Genomic DNA, 18488 nt, shown 5'->3' with positions numbered 1-18488 from the left:
CGTAACCGTTAGGCATACAACAACACTTTAATATACACAATTATTTATTTTTTTAAGCTCTACCAAATGGTTTGAAGAGAAATTATGAAATTTTGTGTTTTTAGGGTCAAAAATGGGAAAAATCAATTTTTACCCCATAAACTTCCGTTCCCATAATCCGATTATGCTGGTTCGCAAACTTGTTTGAATAAACGTAGGTTTACACATTTGTACCAAATTTAGAGAGGTTACCATTCGCTTTGTTGTTCATTCGTTATTGTTGTTCATTCGCCTATTGGGTCTGATGATGATTGGAGTGTCCAATCGAAATCGATGGATGGTCTTCAAATGGTCCAAAATCGTTTGGTCCAACGTTTATATTGCCGTTCGTTTGGTCCAACGGATAAAAACTCGTTCGTTTGGTCCAACAGTTAAAAACTCGTTCGTTTGGTCCAAAATTGCTTGGTCCAAAAGTACAGGCAAAACCAGAAGTACAATTTTGCATTGTGGAGTAAACTTATGAAATATACTGTACGTTTATATTGCCGTTCATTTGGTTCAAAATCGTTTGGTCCAACAGTTGTAAAACAGTTCGTTTGGTCCAAAATCGTTTGGTCCAACAGTTAAAAACTCGTTCGTTTGGTCCAAAATCGTTTTATCCAACACATTAATACGAGTTTGTTTGGTCCAACGGTATAAACTATTGCGTCCCTCACATTGAAGGCGTTCAAATATCCACCGTCGTATACAATAATAATATTAATACAATTTTTGCTTTAAACATGCCGACTTTCTATGTTTTAAACGTTAAATACACCATGTTTTGTACATAAATAAATACATACCTCCTCTATTATATATATATATATATATAGATATAGTTAATGGTTAAGATAATACCGTTGACAATAAGCCACAACAAATACAAACTCTTTTCTTTTCAATAATTTATTCTTGGTTCTCATGGGGGTAAACATAACATTTTGGGAAGTTTTAGAAAAATAGGATATATCTTCACTGAGAAATTCACTTTATATATTTTGTATTATTAACTAAATGATTGTTACAAATGCCATGACAAACACACAACAAATATAGATTGAAATTAATATATATATAAATTAAATAAACCATCTGTTTAACATTAAATGCAAACTCAAAGCAAAGTCAAAGTTTATCCACAATTCTATGGAATTAAAACGCGTTGTTTTAAGATTGACTGGGGATAAAAAGTTAACAGGACACAAGCACATTATATATAAATAAATATATGTATATGTGCGTGTATGTAAATGCAAACATATCAATTATTTAGAAACATAACACAAAACAACAAATATAGGCCTCGGAAGGCAGGCGGTTGGGTAGACGACGTGACGGCGATTATTTAAACGCCTTCAATGTGAGTGACGCAATAGTTCATACTGTTGGACCAAACGATTTTGGACCAAACGAACTGTTTTACATTTGTTGGACCAAACGATTTTGGACCAAATGAAATACTCCCCGTGAAATGTACAGTCTATTTCATAAGGATAACATAACAGCAAGGAAAATTTGTCAGATGTAGTCAAATTTACACATAATTATAATACAAGGAATAAATATAATTTCAGATTACCACATCACAAATTGACGACTTTTAGAAACAGCCCTCAATATATGGGACTTAGATTGTACAATGAATTACCCCTGTATCTTAAAAATTTAAATGCTACTCAATTTAAAGATAAAATAAAAGATAAAATAATTGAGAAAGCCTACTATTCACTTGACGAATTTTTGGAGAACCCTATAGTGTAGATAAAAATTCTCTGATATCCTACATGAGTTTATTTTAATTATTTTAACTATTAATTTTACTATAAAATACACCACTATGACGAAACACCTGTTCTTATGTATGAAATGTACTTTGTAAAGAACGTTTTGTGTAAATAAAATATGTCTTATGTCTAAGTTTACTCCACAAGGCAAAATTGTGCTTCTGGTTTTGCCTGTACTTTTGGACCAAACGATTTTGGACCAAACAAACTGTTTTACAACTGTTGGACCAAACGAACTATTTAACAACTGTTGGACCAAACGATTTTGGACAAAACGAACTGGTTTACAACTGTTGGACCAAACGATTTTGGACCAAATGAAATACTCCCAAATCAATCACCACTTACCATCTTTTTTGTATATTTACCGTCTTGTGCTTGTGAGTAACAGTATAAGCGTAAATATATCTTTTAAGTGTTATAAGAAGTTTCTCTAATTTACTTTCCGTACCTAATTTAATCAAAATCGGATCATTTTTGCTAGAGTTATTGTGCTAACGGACATATATATATCCTCTGGGGACCTCGAAACGAAAAAGTAAATCGGTCATGGGTCTAGGTCTTACCATGAGACCTACAGTAATAGCTTATTCCCTATATGGGAAATTCGCTAAAATGAAAATCTATGTGACAACACACAATATCTTTTGGGTAGTTATACTTCAAAAACGTCTTAAAAGGCTATTTATATTGGACACTATCACATCTTATGGGTCCGCGGAATTGGCTAACTCCGGAACCCGCTAACCTGCTCTAGAGCCGGGTTGGCAAATTCCGTCCTCGTACGGAAGTCGCTAACTCGGTCCCTCGGCAACTCCCAATCAGAAACCTCGCGCACCATCCAGTGGGAGCCAAGCACGAAGATTGTTGGCCAGTGTTGCCGAAAGTGTAGTACCTACGATCGTATTGGTACCATAATGTTGTATCCTATGAATAATTAGGAGTAAGATCAATGTAGTTGATAAAATAAATATGTATTCAGAAGTATGTTTATTATTATTCTTATGATTATGATTAGGGTGGAAAATGCATTATAGTCTTACCGTAGACTAACCAACACAAGTGGACTTCACAATTTGGTTTCATCTATATATTAATAGGCAAGCATGCTTCTTTGAAACCTTTTTTCTCAGCTTGTATGCATCGCTTGGAAAATCTACGCATACTGTTAGAAAGATATTTCCTGTAGATATGCAGAATCCCTTTATAAATTAAAATAGGCTCAGAAATAAGAAAAAAATGAACTTTAAACTTAAAAAAATTAGCATGGGCCATATGGGTGACAAAATATAAACATAAAATCAATACAAATAATATAATTTCCAATCACATGTTTTATTTTAATTTTAGTTTTTTATATCTTTTAATCTTAATCTTCTTTTATCTTTTTAAATTAGCTGATCTTATCCAACAACGAAGCTATTGTCCATTAAGTAGCTCAGTTCCGGGGAATGGGGAACAGAGCAATGGCTTGGTATAGTTTATTTCGATTGTAAAAGCAATATGAAGAAAAATCAACACTAAAATCAGGAAAATCTGTCAAGTCGTTGATTCAGAATCGTGAAATAAAGTAACCCTGTAACCCTGTTTAATATAAGAATATTATATACCGATTATTATCCGATTATTTACTAGTGGGCCTTCGGTTTACAATCTAAAAACTGTTATTAAAACATGTAGGCCTAACATTACCACTAAAAAATTCGACAAATTTTAGAATTAGGTTTAGCTTTTACTTGTAGGCCTACAACGCTTTGGTTTAAACTAATTATGCCTAGATTTTTAGCTATTGCTATTCTATAAATTATTGTTCTAATACGTAGCCTATGTCATATCTTACACGTAAGTTGGACGATTCAACGACGATCCTTTAAATTTAAATCTATGAATTAGTTATGAAAGTTACGATGGTTAGTGACTGTATAAATTAATGGTTTTGATTTATTATGACATCACGAATTAACTTGTTTTTTGTGTGTGAGAACTTGTGTGTATCTTACATTAATTTCATATAGGTTTATTGGTACTACTTAATTTTCAATATTTTTCATATTCTATTATTTTCCTATAATAATGGCATTTATAGTTAAGATCGAAATTATTAACATTTAATTGGCCGTTATACAGTTAGATAAAAAATATTTTAATATTTTAATTACTTTGGGCTAGGTGGTAACTGTTAAAAGTGGAATTGATAACAAAAAACAATAACATTTACTGTATCTTTCTTTATTGACACTGACATTTTGAAATACGGCAGTGTACGATTATTTCGTCGTATAAGGTTGGCAACGATCCGTGCAGTGAGGAATAACTGCTGGGTAACAGGCTGGGTTAGCAACTTCCAGAGTTAGCGAATTCCGCCGCGGGAAAAAATCGAGTTAGCGGGTTCCGGAGTTAGCCAATTCCTGACTGGGACGGTTAGCCAGTTCCAGAGTTAGCCAGTTTCGACACACGACCGAGTTAGCTAGTTCCAGAGTTAGCCAATTCCTACGTCTCCATCTTATACTCAACATCGATAAAAACCGACGTATGGTCCGGACTTAATCAAATCTGATACTGAGATTTCCAGATCAGAGGGAATCAACTGTATCAAACTACTCATATTGAATTACCTACATCAAGTGCTATGCTAGGCAATGTAGGTTACAAAATGAATCACAATAAAGGAATAGAAACTTTTAATAAAATACATAATTGCCCGTCATGAGGCAATTGTAACTATTAACAGTAATGTACATAGTTAATGTATTAAATGTACATCTATTTTACAGCTGCAGCTGGCAGGAAATATTAAAACAACTGAAATATATAAACAACAAATAAGGTTCTTTCAAACCTATGTATAGAAAATTAAAACAAAAAGGCAGAACAAAGGTTATAAATTGTATTAAAACATTAAAAATGTAAAAATAGGCTAAGAATACTTAAAAAATATAACTGAATTTGAATATAAAAGTTAAAAGTTAAAAGTGTTTAACTCTTAAAATTACAACAATTAATACAGAGACGTTTCTTCGGTAAATTGGCTTACACTCGATGCCAGTAAAAGGAACAATATATTAAATATCAAAGCCTACAATATTTCTTCTATAAATGACTCGATAAATAGGCCTTGATTAACAATGTCTTTTGAATAAACAGGAAATGTCCAGATCACCATGTGACCAGGCATTTATTGCACATAACCGACGTCAGTCAAAGTTATAGCGTTCAGATCTCTTCTGGGGACGGCACACGAGCTGACGTATTAGCTGGCTGTAGTAACTGCATCAACGCCTCAATGTCACTCTTGTTCACCTGAAAATCACCAAGTTATCTTTATTTAGTACAGCTGATCTTTAGGGGTGGGTGAGTACTCGACCCCGAGTCAAGTAGTAACTACTACTCGACATCCGAGTCGAGTAGTTATAAATTGTGCCACTTCACGATTTTCTACGCCTGTATTTAATAAATGATATTTGTTTTTGTGTTGATGTCTTATTTATCCCCATTCCTACAAAACAACAACTATATAACTTCATATATAGGCTATAGTCCAGCGTAAACCAAATGATCAACAACCATCATCATTTGGCAGATCTTAATATAATTTGGAAAGTTTCGTATTCGGAAGTTTGATATAAAGTAAAATAAAAATATTCTGTTTGTGATTTTGAAAAAAAAGTCGAGTCGCGTAGTTGCGCGTTAAGTAGGCCTAGGCCCAGTACTTCTTCAACGAGTGGTTTGTATTTCGAGCTCCTGACAGGCCGTTTCATGAGCACTGGACCTGGATTCATGAGCCAAGATGGAGTTGTTGTTACACTCTGGCCTCAGGTCGCTCAGTCTGGGGTGGGTCGATGTATATGAACAGAGTCAGGGTTGCCACCATAGTGGGATGACAAAATTCATGCAGAATTCATGGTTTTCATTGGCAGTTTGAAAAAATTCATAGTCAATGCGCTCACACAGGTTGTGGAAAAAAAACCGATCTATTTTATGTAGCGCACTGTTCAGCAAAATCATCTGAGAGTGGTGGGGTTAGGCTAGTTGAAAAGCCTACACCATAGATGAAGTGATGCCATTATCTGTGGTCATGCAGTGGTCACCTGAGCATCATCGTGTGTTTGTTATCACAGTCAAATTTAAATAGTTATTTGTGTAACTAGTGGTGAAAGTGGCGTTTTGCTGCACACGAGAGCAATGTTTACGCACGAGCCGCAGGCGAGTGTGGAATGATCTCGAGTGCAGCAAAGGCCTTTTTCACTCGTGTTACACATTATATTTTTCCTACAGTCACTATAAAGCATATAAATAATTAGTCTTTCAAACACTATGCAACACGTTTTTAGGTTCAGCTGGCAACACAAATGGTGCCCTAGAGAAAGTAGTACCCGCGGTCCATATCACTCCGCTATTTTTCCTCGGCAAGAAATGTGTTCCGCGTTTTGAGAATATAGTTCCGTATGTTTTTGTAATTTGAAGTGGTTTCCGCGCCTAAAAAAAATGCTTAAAAGGTATTTTCTTGTTTATTAAGATCGTAGGAAGGTTTTAAAAACGTTTAAAAGAAAAGTCCAGAAAGTTCAGAAATACCGAAACTATAAACACGAAATGACAGGTTAAATCGTAGTTATAATAGTCAATCAGCTGCTCATAGTATAATTATCTTTAAGTGTTGCCAACCTATTTCCAAGCGTACACGGAATACGTGCATAATGGAACCACGCTGTTTTGTGTTGTTTCGTTGGAATCCTGATGTGCGGCAAAGTATAAACCGTACGGCAAAGTATAAACCGTGCGGCAAAGTATAAATATGCAGCAATTAGCAGCTTTCTGTACTATAAACAGTACAAGAAAGCCAACTTTGTCGGGTGACTGTAGGAAAAAGTTATTATTCAGTCATTGCAACTCAGCGGCAGTTCGGTGCATTTCTTAAATTGGGGCGACGTTGATTCCGTCAAGTAGCACATTCATGTGGTGGACAACCAACTTTAGAACAATGGCATCTGCGTTTAAAAAGAAGCTGACAAGCCGTCCAAAGTCAGATCGGATGTCAGACAACTAACATTCGATAGAATACGTGCTGATGTGGTAAACAGTCCTCGTATGCCCGCTTGAAAACAAACATCTACTTTAAACATGTCTGACCGCTCGGTTACACTAATTTTGAGGTTCGATCTTAATTCTTATCCCTACAGATTAATGTCTATTAATCTGTTCAATTTTGTTGATTAACCATACAGACAATCTCACCGGAATCTCTTCATGTCGACCTAATTCAAAGAATGCATGGAAATGCCGCTGAGTTGAAATGACTGAATAATTACTTTTTAAAACGGCTCGATAACAAACACGTGTTGCTCAGGTGACCACTGCTTTATGAATACATATAATGGCAACGTATAGCTTTCTAACGAGCCTACCCCCACCACCCTCAGACGTCGATGAACAATGTGCTGCGAAAAATAGATTTCTTTTGTCACATTCTGTATAATTTTAACACAGTTGAGTTTTGCTGATTTTATTGTTTTATTATGTGGCCAGTTTCAATTCCGTGTATGGTCTAAAACTTCTGTTTTTGTGGTTTAAGTCCCCATACCCCTTTAAACATACACGGGGGTAGCCCACCTAATGATTTTTTCAAACCATATACAGTCCTCGGGAAGGGTCAGCTGACATCAGCATCTAACCTACAAGAATTTGAATGAACTAAGCAATTGTTTCTGAACGTGGAAAATTCCCAGATGGTATTCTCTCTTGGTGTTCGTTTTTCTGAACTGTTTTTAAATATGAAATATTTTATATTTGGCAAATTTTATGGTACTGGTAGAATAATTTTTCCTGATTTTGAAAATTCATGGTCCAATAGAGGAATTCATGCATAATCCATGCCTTTTTTCATAGTCACAAGAATTCATGCATAATTCAAGCTTTTCAAGGTTTTCATGGCTGGTGGCAACCCTGAGAGTGTTTATCCTTAATAAATCTAAAATTCTTCATTAAAAGGACGCCACCTAGTTTTAAACTTCCTAGGAACCAAATTAGGAAATATTCCAAGGTAAAGGATAATGTGATTGAATACCAAAGATTTGAATACCCAAGAAAATATTTACTGATCAGTTGCAAAACATTTGTAGGCCCTACCTTTAACTTCCATTTTTTTTAAAGCATTCATTACAGCACGCAGCACTTATTGATATATATATATATTATAATCATCAATGTAACTGTTACTTTAAACAAAATAAAATAGGTACAAAATTGTGTGGCCAGTCAAACTTTATAAACCAACATTTTATTCTATAAAATACAGATGGTAAATAGGGGTTGGTTTAAAAGAAATAAAATACAAAACAGATTAATTAATTATTTTGATAAACGATAGAAAGGTTATGGGATTGATTGAACTAAAATAACCATAGGGAATCTTAAGTAGAAAAGTCGTCAACCACAATCTGTTTAATCAGTACATCGTTAGAGAGAGGGGGGGGGGGGGGAGAGAGATAGCAGATAGGGGCGTTTGATAGGGAATCTGAAAAAGTAAACAAACAAGGAACAACGATGGGACAATACTCGTTTATAGCCTTATTGTCTCGCCCACTACATTTGCACACGTGACCACTTTTTGTTTCTTCCTTATCTTTCATCCGTCCCAAATTGGAATTCCTAAAATAGTTTGTTGGTATAATCTCCCCTCACACACAAGGCGCAGTGCTGAGTGCGCACTGTAGGTTGCCACGGCAACCGTGTGTCGTCATAGCGACTTAGCCAATCACGCACTCGCACTGCGTTGTAGATTACGATACGAATAGCTGTGTTAGAAAGACAACGCGATAGGTGGTAGTTTGTCTCTTTCGTATCCCCTCAAAATAAATTACAATCGATAATCAGATAATCATTGCGCAACATAGAATTGTGATAACTTTGTTTTCAATAACGACATATGGATACAGTTAGTCTTTGACATTGCCTAGCCATATGAATTATTTTATTTAAAAAACCCGCCCTTGAAAAAAGAAAAGCGTATCTGTATTTGGATCTGAAGATCCGAATCCGAGGATCCGGATCCGATTTTTTCAAGATCCGGATCCGGTACCGACATTTTCTTGGATCCGCCCATCACTAATATTTAAATAAAATATTCTATGTTCAATAAATTGTTGTAGATTGAATGAATAAACTAAATTACCTCTAGTTAGGCTTTATTGAACATAGAATCTAGCATGATATAGAACTAACAATATGAAACAACTAACATCATAGTAAACAAAAATAATTTCTTAACATTTGAACAGATGTTACAATGTACAGGTGGAAAGGAATTATATGACAAATGATAAAGTCACTTGTCTCTGACAGACTGAAAATATCAAACAAAAACATAGTAGGCCTATTATCTTTAAATAAAATCCTACATTAAACTCTTAATTTAAAATTAAAACACATTTCGCTGTAGCCCGGTATAGCCTATTTGGCCTTTCTAACCACTTTCTAGGTTAAGTTACAATTCAAACTGTAGTTGTCATGTTTCTGCCACCAGATAGAAAACTGCACAATCAAAATTACAAACAGAATATGTTTATTTTACTTTCTAAAACTTCCACTAAACATAATCAATTTAATTTTAAGTTACAAATTCACTTCAAAGTCAAAACATTCAAAACTGACGTTGCCATATTTATCATTACACCACTATGGTGAATGTCGGCAAAATTATCATAAAATTGCTATAGCTTTTAATTCGTAAACCAAAGTTAATAGTTTGACTAATTTAAACCATATAAACTTATTAGAAAATTATATTTATAGTTTGTCTGCGCCACTACCACAGTTTATGCTGGACTAGCCAATATGAATTTAGATAGTTGTTTTTTGTAGGAATGGGGATTAAATAAGACATCAACACAAAACAAATAGCATTTATTAAATACGGGTGTAGAAAATCGTGAAGTGGCACTATTTATAACTACTTGACCTGAATTTTTGAGTAGTAGTTACTACTCGACTCGAGGTCGAGTATTTGGAAAAACTCGACAGTCGAGTACTCACCCACCCCTAATGACAACAAAATATTATGATTGCACAATATTGCCTTCGTTGATATTGTCTATTGTCACTTTTACAGTTAGTTATTTATGTATCACAAAATTCAATTACATGAAATAAAAACATCCACCATTTCAAATTTCCACATCGCGAATTTCCCGTATTATTCACGCTGCCATAAAATTCCTGTAGAAGTCCCGGAATTCCCATTCCGTGGACACCCTGTTCTTTGGAATCAATTCTCAATAATTTTCAATTCTGATTCCATTAGGTTGAAAATATTTCCTGTGGTTGTGTAGACATCGTCATTGTCCACCAACAGATCATCATCATCGATTTCACGATTGTGGCAAAATCATGAAAATCTCCCACAAACATGTAGATCTGCTCTTGTCAACCCCTCTGATTTTTTTCTAAATGTCCAAAACTTTTGTTGAACTAACATTATGTAATCCCCCTAACAATCCCAATGTACAGAAACCTTTTATTTTAAAAGACAAATTCTTTATGGTCTCGTCGTTAAGTTGGCCCCCTTTAAGATGGTTCTTCAGTTAACCCACACTAATTTGCAATAAAGGTAAATATAAATATATATTAATATAAAATATGCAATTAGGAGGCCCCATTGCTTTATATGAGCATAGAGCGGCGATTGTGTTTCCATGATTGTGTTTTCATCCAACCGATCATGTTTGCTGTGACTGTAGATCTGATGCTTGACTGTCCGTCTAGTGCTGCCTGTCCGTATAATGAGTCGTTGTTTATGGGTTATTACGATGTGTAAATGTTTTAAGTGTTTTCTCAGTAAAAAATGAAACTATTGTAGGCTAAGTATATTATAATTGTTTGATCTTTTCTGCTCTTTCTCTGGCTAATACACATAAGTTTGGTTGGTTATGTCCATTTTGCTGCATTCTTGGCTGGTCCGACATAACAAGGTAGCACTGTAATTGATAATAAGAGAATACTTGTTACCTACGGCTACCCACATATCTAAATGATCAACACTAACCTGATCCTTAACTGGCATTAGATGTCTAACGAGAATGCTTCGTTCTACAGCTATGACGGGCCTCTCAGTGTTACTCATGTTGCGGGTCGCTTCCAAAGTCCTAATTAGGAAATTGTTCCACTCAGTTAGTACATTAGGTTCAGAGCACTGGTCCTTAACTTCGTCAGCTCTTAAAATAAGGTTAGCCACGACAGAGATGGTGAACTGAAACAAAGTTTTGAAGTTTAGAAAGTAAATTGAAATGGTCCACTATGAATTAAGAAGAAATACCTCCGCCGCAGCAAACCTGCAGGCAGACTAAGGGAATTTCCATTTGCCCGATTGGATTTTCAATTAAATCCATTTAAATTACATTAGGTTTAACAAGTACCTAGGTTTGCTGCTACAGGGAGGGTAATAAATTGGGGTTTTGGTAGAATATCAAAAGCTTAGTATAAAATAAGTTAATTTGTCAAGTTTGATCAAAAGATGTCCGTAAACAAGCAAACTACAACAGTTTACTTATTCTCCATTAGAATAGCATAGTAATTATAAATTTACGATTTTTTTAATTTTCACCGTGACCAATAATCGTAAAAAATCCTTCAATGTACTAAATAATTTTTTTTTTAAGCTCTAAAAAATTATACCAAGGGAAATCAGGATTTTTTTTTTTGAGGTCAAAAATGAGAAAAACCAATTTTAACCCCATAAAACCCCCTGTAAAACTCTGTACCCATAATCCGATCATGCTGGTTTGCGAACTCATTCTAGTTTATCCCGCCCTACACCTTCAAGCCAAATTTCATAAAAAACAGACAAAAATTACTCAAGTTATTGCGTTCACGGACACACACAGACACACACACACATATATATATATATATATATAATTTATAAAATTTGAAAAAATAGTGTTTTGGCCTCTGGGGACATCAAGATGAAAAATTAAATCGGTCCCGTGAGGTTTCACCATGAGACCTATGGTATAGCTACTTCCCTATAGGGGAATTCGCTAATTAAAGAGTGTAAAATAATACATATAGATTAAATAGAGGTGTTTTGATACCAAAAGTTATCAATTCTTGACACCGATAGCATTTTTTAAATTTTCTGTATGGATACCAACTAATGTCTTTATTTCCTTACACAAGGCAATTTTAAGGTATTAATGAAAAAAAATAATGCAGCAATGATGTATTTCAACTAGCCAATTCAAGTTTAAACAGTAAAATACCCCCGCCGCAGCAAACCTGCCGACTAAGCGAATTTCCATTTGTCTGAGTTGATTTTAAATTAAATATATTTAAATAACATTAGGTTTAACGAGTACCTAGGTTTGCTGCTACAAGGAAACTAATAATGTGTGTTTTTTAGTAAGATACAACAGCATCTTGTTATTTTATAGCTTAGTATAAAATAAGTAAATTTGCCATGTTTGATCAAAATATATCCATAAACAAGCAAACTGCAACATTTTACAATATTCTCCATAAGAATAACATGGGAATTTTAAATTTACAACTTTTTAAATTTTCTCCGTTACTAATAATCGAACAAAAATACTTTTGTATACTAAATTATTTGTTTTTTTAAGCTCTTTAAAAATGTCTAAAGAGAAATTGGGATATTTTGTGTTTTGAGGGTCAAAAGTGAGAAAAACCAATTTTTACCCCATAAAACCCCCCGTAAAGCCCCGTTCCCGTGGTCCGATCATGCTGGTTTGCGAACCCATTCAAGTTTATTCCGCTTTACACCTTTAAACCAAATTTCATAAAAATCGGACAAAAATTACTCAAGTTATCGCGTTCATGGACGTATATATATACATATATAAAAATTTGAACAAATGGTGTTTTTGGCCTCTGGGGACATCAAAATTAAAAAGTAAATCGGTCCCGGGTCTAAGTTTTACCGTGCCACCTACGGTAATAGCTACTTCCCTATAGGGAAATTCGCTAAAACAGATTAAATACAGTAGATACCAAAGCAAAGGCAAATGAAGATATTGTAAACAAATATAAACAAATGTTAAAATAACTAGAGCTGTGCCATCCTGAGATTTTCGATGAAGACAAATTAGATGTAATATCGTGATCATCTCCTGTGGTTGTGGGGACAGTGACATTGTCTTCCGCAAGCGCGGCAAAAACCTGAATATTTCCCTCAGTACCTAAACATCATCACTGTCTTCCGCAGTCACGGTAAAATCCTGAAATTGCTCAGCGGTAATTCTTCCATGATGGCGGACAGATCCTGAACATCTTCCGTGCAAAAGTGGACATCATTGTCTACTGCGGCCACAGAAACGTCATTGTCAACATGCACGATCGCGGCAACAACAAGAAAATGTACCGCAGGTTGAGTTGACATTATTGTTGTCTACCACGATTGTGGAATAATTCATAGACAGAAACATGTATGGGAAAATAATGCTTGTGACTAGACTTTGTCTAACACTTTAAATACTTATATAATGGGAATTTAAAGCTATAAAAATTTTCAATGGACATTTTAAAAAAACTACAAAATACCCCTGCCACAGCGAATTTCCATTTACAGTACCTGATTTGATTTTCCCTTAAATCTATTTAAATAAAATTTTAACAGAAGAGTTACCTGCTGGGTTTGCTGCTACTGGGAGAGTAATATAGTGTGTTTTGTTTCAGTAAAATATTAAAAGCTTAGTACGAGGGCTATCCAGAAAGTAGCAGAAGTTAAAAAAAAAACCATATACAAAATTATAAAAAAAAATTATATATATACATTTTGAAGCCAAACTTTTAGGCTATTTTTCTACATAATGGCCATTTAAATTAAGGCATTTAATTCAAATCCATGTGTGTAGTTCCTGAGTTGTTGGACATAATGTAAGACTAAATTACTTACGTAATCCTGTCACAACTCAATAAAATATGTCAATTCAGGATATGTTTTGTTTTGGTATTAAAACACCATCGTCAGCTTCAGGTACATAAGTAGAGTTGATCAGTGGTTAACATTGTTGGAAGATAAACACAGTACGAAACGGCACAAATAAATATGTAAAACAATTAGTGATGGGCGGATCCAAGAAAATGTCGGTACCGGTTCCGAATCTTGAAAAATTCGGTTCCAGATCTTCGGATCCGGATCCAGATACACATTGTCATAAGGGCGGGTTAAAATAAAAAACATATTTAACAGAATGCCAATTTAAATCATACTTTTATTATTTTTTATCACGAAGCATCGGGTGAGATTAAAATACAAACGGGATATTTTGAGATGAAATTATAGGCCGTTAGCTTATCATCCAGGTACAAAACTAAAAACTAGAGGTGTGAAGATATCCGAAAAATCGGGTCGGATTCAGTTCGGAAAGATACATGCCATTGCCATATATGTTATTTATTTGTATCAAGAGACAAACACTGAAACATGGCCTTGCCATATAAGTTATTTGCATCAAAAGACAAACACTAAGTCATAGCCTTGCCATATAAGTTATTTGCATCATGAGACAAATACTGAGTCATGGCCTTGCCATATAAGTTATTTGCATCAAAAGACAAACACTGAGACATGGCCTTGCCATATAAGTTATTTGCATCAAGAGACAAACGCTGCGAGACATGGCCTTGCCATATAAGTTATTTGCATCAAGAGGCAAACACTGAGACATGGCCTTGCCATACAAGTTATTTGCATCTAGATACAAACATACAAACATCTAGATCGGTATTTAGTCGAGACATGGCCTTGCCATATAAGTTGTTTGCATCAAGAGACAAACACTCGGGGAAAAAACGGTCTTGTACATGGATACAGACAGCTTTGTGTTAGTAAATAAATCAGAAAAAAATTGGGGTTGTACATGTACAGTGATACAGATAGCTTTGTGTTAGTAAAAAAATCGGGGTTGTCCAGTAATACAGACAGCTTTATGTTAGTAGGCTAAACAAATCGGGGTTGTACAGTGATACAGGCAGCTTTGTGTTAGTAAACAAATCGGGGTTGTACAGTGATACAGACTGCTTTGTGTTGGTAAAAAATTCGGGATTGTACAGTGATACAGACAGCTTTGTGCAAGTAAAAGAATCGGTGTTGTACAGTGATACAGACAGCTTTGTGCTAGTAAAAACATTCCGGGTTGTACAGTGATACAGACAGCTTTGTGTTAGTAAACAAATCGGGGTTGTACACTGTACAGTGATACAGACTGCTTTGTGTTGGTCAAAACTCGGGGTTGCACAATGATACAGACAGCTTTTTGTCTTAGTAAAAAATCGGGGTTGTACAGTGATACAGACTGCTTTGTGTTAGTTAAAAAAATCGGTGTTGTACAGTGATACAGACAACTTTGTGATAGTAAAAAAATCGGTGTTTTACAGTGATACAGACAGATTTGTGTTGGTACAAAATCGGGGTTGTAGAGTGATACAGACAGCTTTGTGTTAGTAAAAAAATCGGTGTTGTACAGTGATACACACAGCTTTGTGTTTAGTAAACAAATCAGGGTTGTACAGTGATACAGACAGCTTTGTGCTAGTAAAAACATTCGAGGTTGTAGAGTGATACAGACAGCTTTGTGTTAGTAAAAAAATCGGTGTTGTACAGTGATACAGACAGCTTTGTGTTAGGAAAAAATTTGAAAAAAAATCGGATCCATTAAAACCGGATCCAGCCCAAGAGCCGGAATTTTTTGGATCCGATCCGGCGGATCCGGTAGTCCGATATCCAGATCCGACCATCACTAAAAACAATTAAACATTTAAGAAACATGGCTGTTCTAACAAAAGATGACCAACCATACAGGTAGCAAGGGACAGACTAGACCAGCTTATGCTTATCAATTGTATGAGAAAGAGATATTGGGATTAAAACAGATTAAAAAATATATCAGCCTCAAAAACGACTGCAAAGGACATACATTCTAAAACTGGCACTTATAAACTAAAATGAACTGAATGTCCGTATGTACAAAAGTCTACAGCCTGACTGATCACTTATTGCAAACGAAAAAAAACCGGCCACTGAAAAAGAAGAACTAGGTAGTTTTCTTGATGACATATGCGATCTGTCGTCTGTTTTGTTTCACTCTCCCGCTTCACTTAGATCTTAGCTGTTTGATTAGCTTAGCCTCCTTTACCTTTTGGTTCTTGGTACAATGTTTTTTAAAAGAAGTTCTGAATTTCTTGTGGTAAATTATAAACAATGTGTCTGTTAATAAAAAAATTATCGAAAGGACTTTGGATTCTGCTGTGAACAGTGTAGTAAACACACTGCTGTGAACAGTACAAGCACCACTTAACTTTCCCTCCATCTCAAAAGAAGTCAAGAAACATGACCATGATAGTCATTATTTTGGGTAATGGCAATGGCAAAGCTATAAAATTTTATATAAATACTCGCTTTTGGCTTGCTGGGGGCTCTGCCCCCAGGCCCCCTAGCTGTTAGTCGTCATTAGTAGACTAGAGTTTTGTTGTAACAAAGCAGGAAGTGAAACTGTCGATATTACGTTATATAAAAACAGTCCGAGCTCCAATTCAAAGTCCCTCCTAGTAACAAAAATCTCTTTTACCTACGACCGTTTTTTAAAGTAGCCATTTCAGTCCAGTTCTTAGAATTGAAAAGTTTCACTTTACAGCTGTTTACTTTCATCTCAGCATAGTTTCATTTCATATCAGCATCGTTTTTCTCATATCCACACAGGTAACGGACCAATGAGGTTCAAGTATTGAGAGAAAAGAATTAAAATTGTAATGCTTCGAACGTCAACTAATCAGCTGATCAGCTGATCAGTTGACCAATTTCCAATTTAATTGTTGATCCGACTTGTTCATGTTGATACTCGCGTATTCTTAATTAAGTTGGTGGAAGTCCAGAAATAAATGAAATATTTGCCGAATTGTACCTGATACAATATTATTTATGGTAAGAATGCTGCTAGCAATGTAATATTTAACGAAGTTTAACAAACACGTAATTACAGGAAATCAGCTGATTATACAACAAGTCGTTGCATCACTTTCAGTGGCAATGACAATACACGAAAACATAACCTCTCTAAAAAGTTATCAGTAGTGATTGTTAGTAATTAAATCCAGATTGATAGTAATTAAAAAATGGTCGTAGGTAAAGTAGTGTACGCAACTCGCGTTAATGGTCTTTACGACACTCGTAGAAGTTTTTAAGGCACTCGCCAAGGCTCGTGCCTTAAATTTTCTACTCGTGTCGTAAAGACTCACTTAACGCAATCGTTGCGTAAACTACTATTTTTAAACGCTATAAGATTATAGGATAGTAAGGTATTTTTACTACTGAGTTTTTGGTCAAACAGAGTGATAATATAAGGAGAATTGGGGTCGTAATAACGAAAACCTATATCAAAGTAATAACCATTTCACGAATATATCCGATTTTTTTTTTTTTTTTAGAGTGAGGAGGGAAAATGCTTTTACGCACACAGGTAGCCAGCCTGTAGTGTGAGACTCTTGAATTTATCAGACTACTCACTAAAAAACCTTCTCTGCTCTGTTGGACACAGACCTGGAATTGTTTGTCACATTACTTCAAGTCAGGCCAACATGTGACCTAAGCCCACAGGGCTCGCACCGTTACTGGCATTATTATTATTTTTTTTTTTATGACCTACACCGCATCCCGGTCAAGGTCGAGCTTCTTGGCGCGGAGAACACCCTGGATGTAAAGTGACACACAGGTCCAATTGTCCTCACCCTCCATCATCATCGGTATGACTGTGTCCACCGACAGCAGTCCTACGAACTGTTGAGCCTCCAGGCGGGGCCTTTCTTAACTCTGGCAGAGGAAGAAAGTGTGTTCCACGTCATCGGGAATGCCTGGGCAGTATATGCAATCGGGTGACACGGCTTTGCCCATCCTGAACAAGTACGACCGGAAAAAGCCGTGACCCGTCAGAAATTGGGTGAGGTAGAAGTTCACCTCTCCGCACCGCCAATTAACCCAAGGTTGGACTTGCTGTATCAGTTGCCCCCTTGTCTCCTGTTCCCGGCTCTCCTGCCACAGCTGGAAGATCCGGGTGCATTCCCCCATTCTTGCCTGGTCCTCCCCACGGCGCTGATAAATTGCCTTCCTCTCCGCCGCCAAAAGTTTGACGGGGATGACTCCAGCAACCACCAGGACGGCGGGTTCGGACACTGTTCGATAGGCAGATGCTACTCTTAGTGGTGCCTGACGCTGCACTCGGGCGAGCCGCATCCTATATATCTCCTTATTGAGAGCGTCTAACCACACTCACGCACCGTACAGGAGCACGGACTGGACCGCAGACATCAACAGCCTTCTGCGGCTGGACCGCGGACCTCCGACATTGGCCATTAATTGACTAAGGGAAGAAACCATTTTAGCGGCCTTGTCCGCCGTACGGGTGATCTGATCTCAACTCGCGGAGTTAAATGCGTTTCACACATCAAGTGTTACAAACAGCACAACCCGACGAGAATAGTTGCTAAACTCCTCAGCTCTCATTACGGCTCGCTTTACCTCCTCAATAGCGTCGACCGTCCCTGCCTGACGCTGATATATCCGCTGTTGACTCCGGTTTGGTTTTGTGAGCCACACCCTCATACTAGCTGTTTGTCCAGCAAACTCGGGGACAGCTTTTTTTAGGGCATCAATGACGTCATCCTCTGTTGACACACAAT

At 36.1% G+C, this 18488-nt stretch overlaps 1 protein-coding gene across 3 annotated transcripts in view; it reads right to left on the bottom strand.

Moving 5' to 3' along the window:
- Positions 1 to 4469: 4469 nt before the first annotated feature.
- Positions 4470 to 18488, bottom strand: part of LOC128998691 (protein PAT1 homolog 1) — a 79835-nt gene continuing 65816 nt past the window's right edge. For all 3 annotated transcript variants that reach the window (XM_054424932.1, XM_054424934.1, XM_054424933.1), the window contains 2 exons: positions 10843 to 11046; positions 4470 to 5105 (listed from right to left, as the gene is read on the bottom strand). In XM_054424932.1, coding sequence (XP_054280907.1) covers positions 5019 to 5105; positions 10843 to 11046 — 291 coding nt within the window. In that variant the 3' untranslated portion in view covers positions 4470 to 5018. The remainder of the gene's footprint in view (positions 5106 to 10842; positions 11047 to 18488) is intronic.

The sequence above is a fragment of the Macrosteles quadrilineatus genome, unplaced genomic scaffold (genome assembly GCF_028750875.1).
Source record: "Macrosteles quadrilineatus isolate MER2022 unplaced genomic scaffold, UCM_ALF_1.0 Scaffold_7__1_contigs__length_78375512, whole genome shotgun sequence".
NCBI lineage: Eukaryota > Metazoa > Arthropoda > Insecta > Hemiptera > Cicadellidae > Macrosteles > Macrosteles quadrilineatus.
The sequence above is the reverse complement of the archived record's forward strand: the minus strand, read 5'-3'. Positions and strand labels throughout refer to the sequence as shown.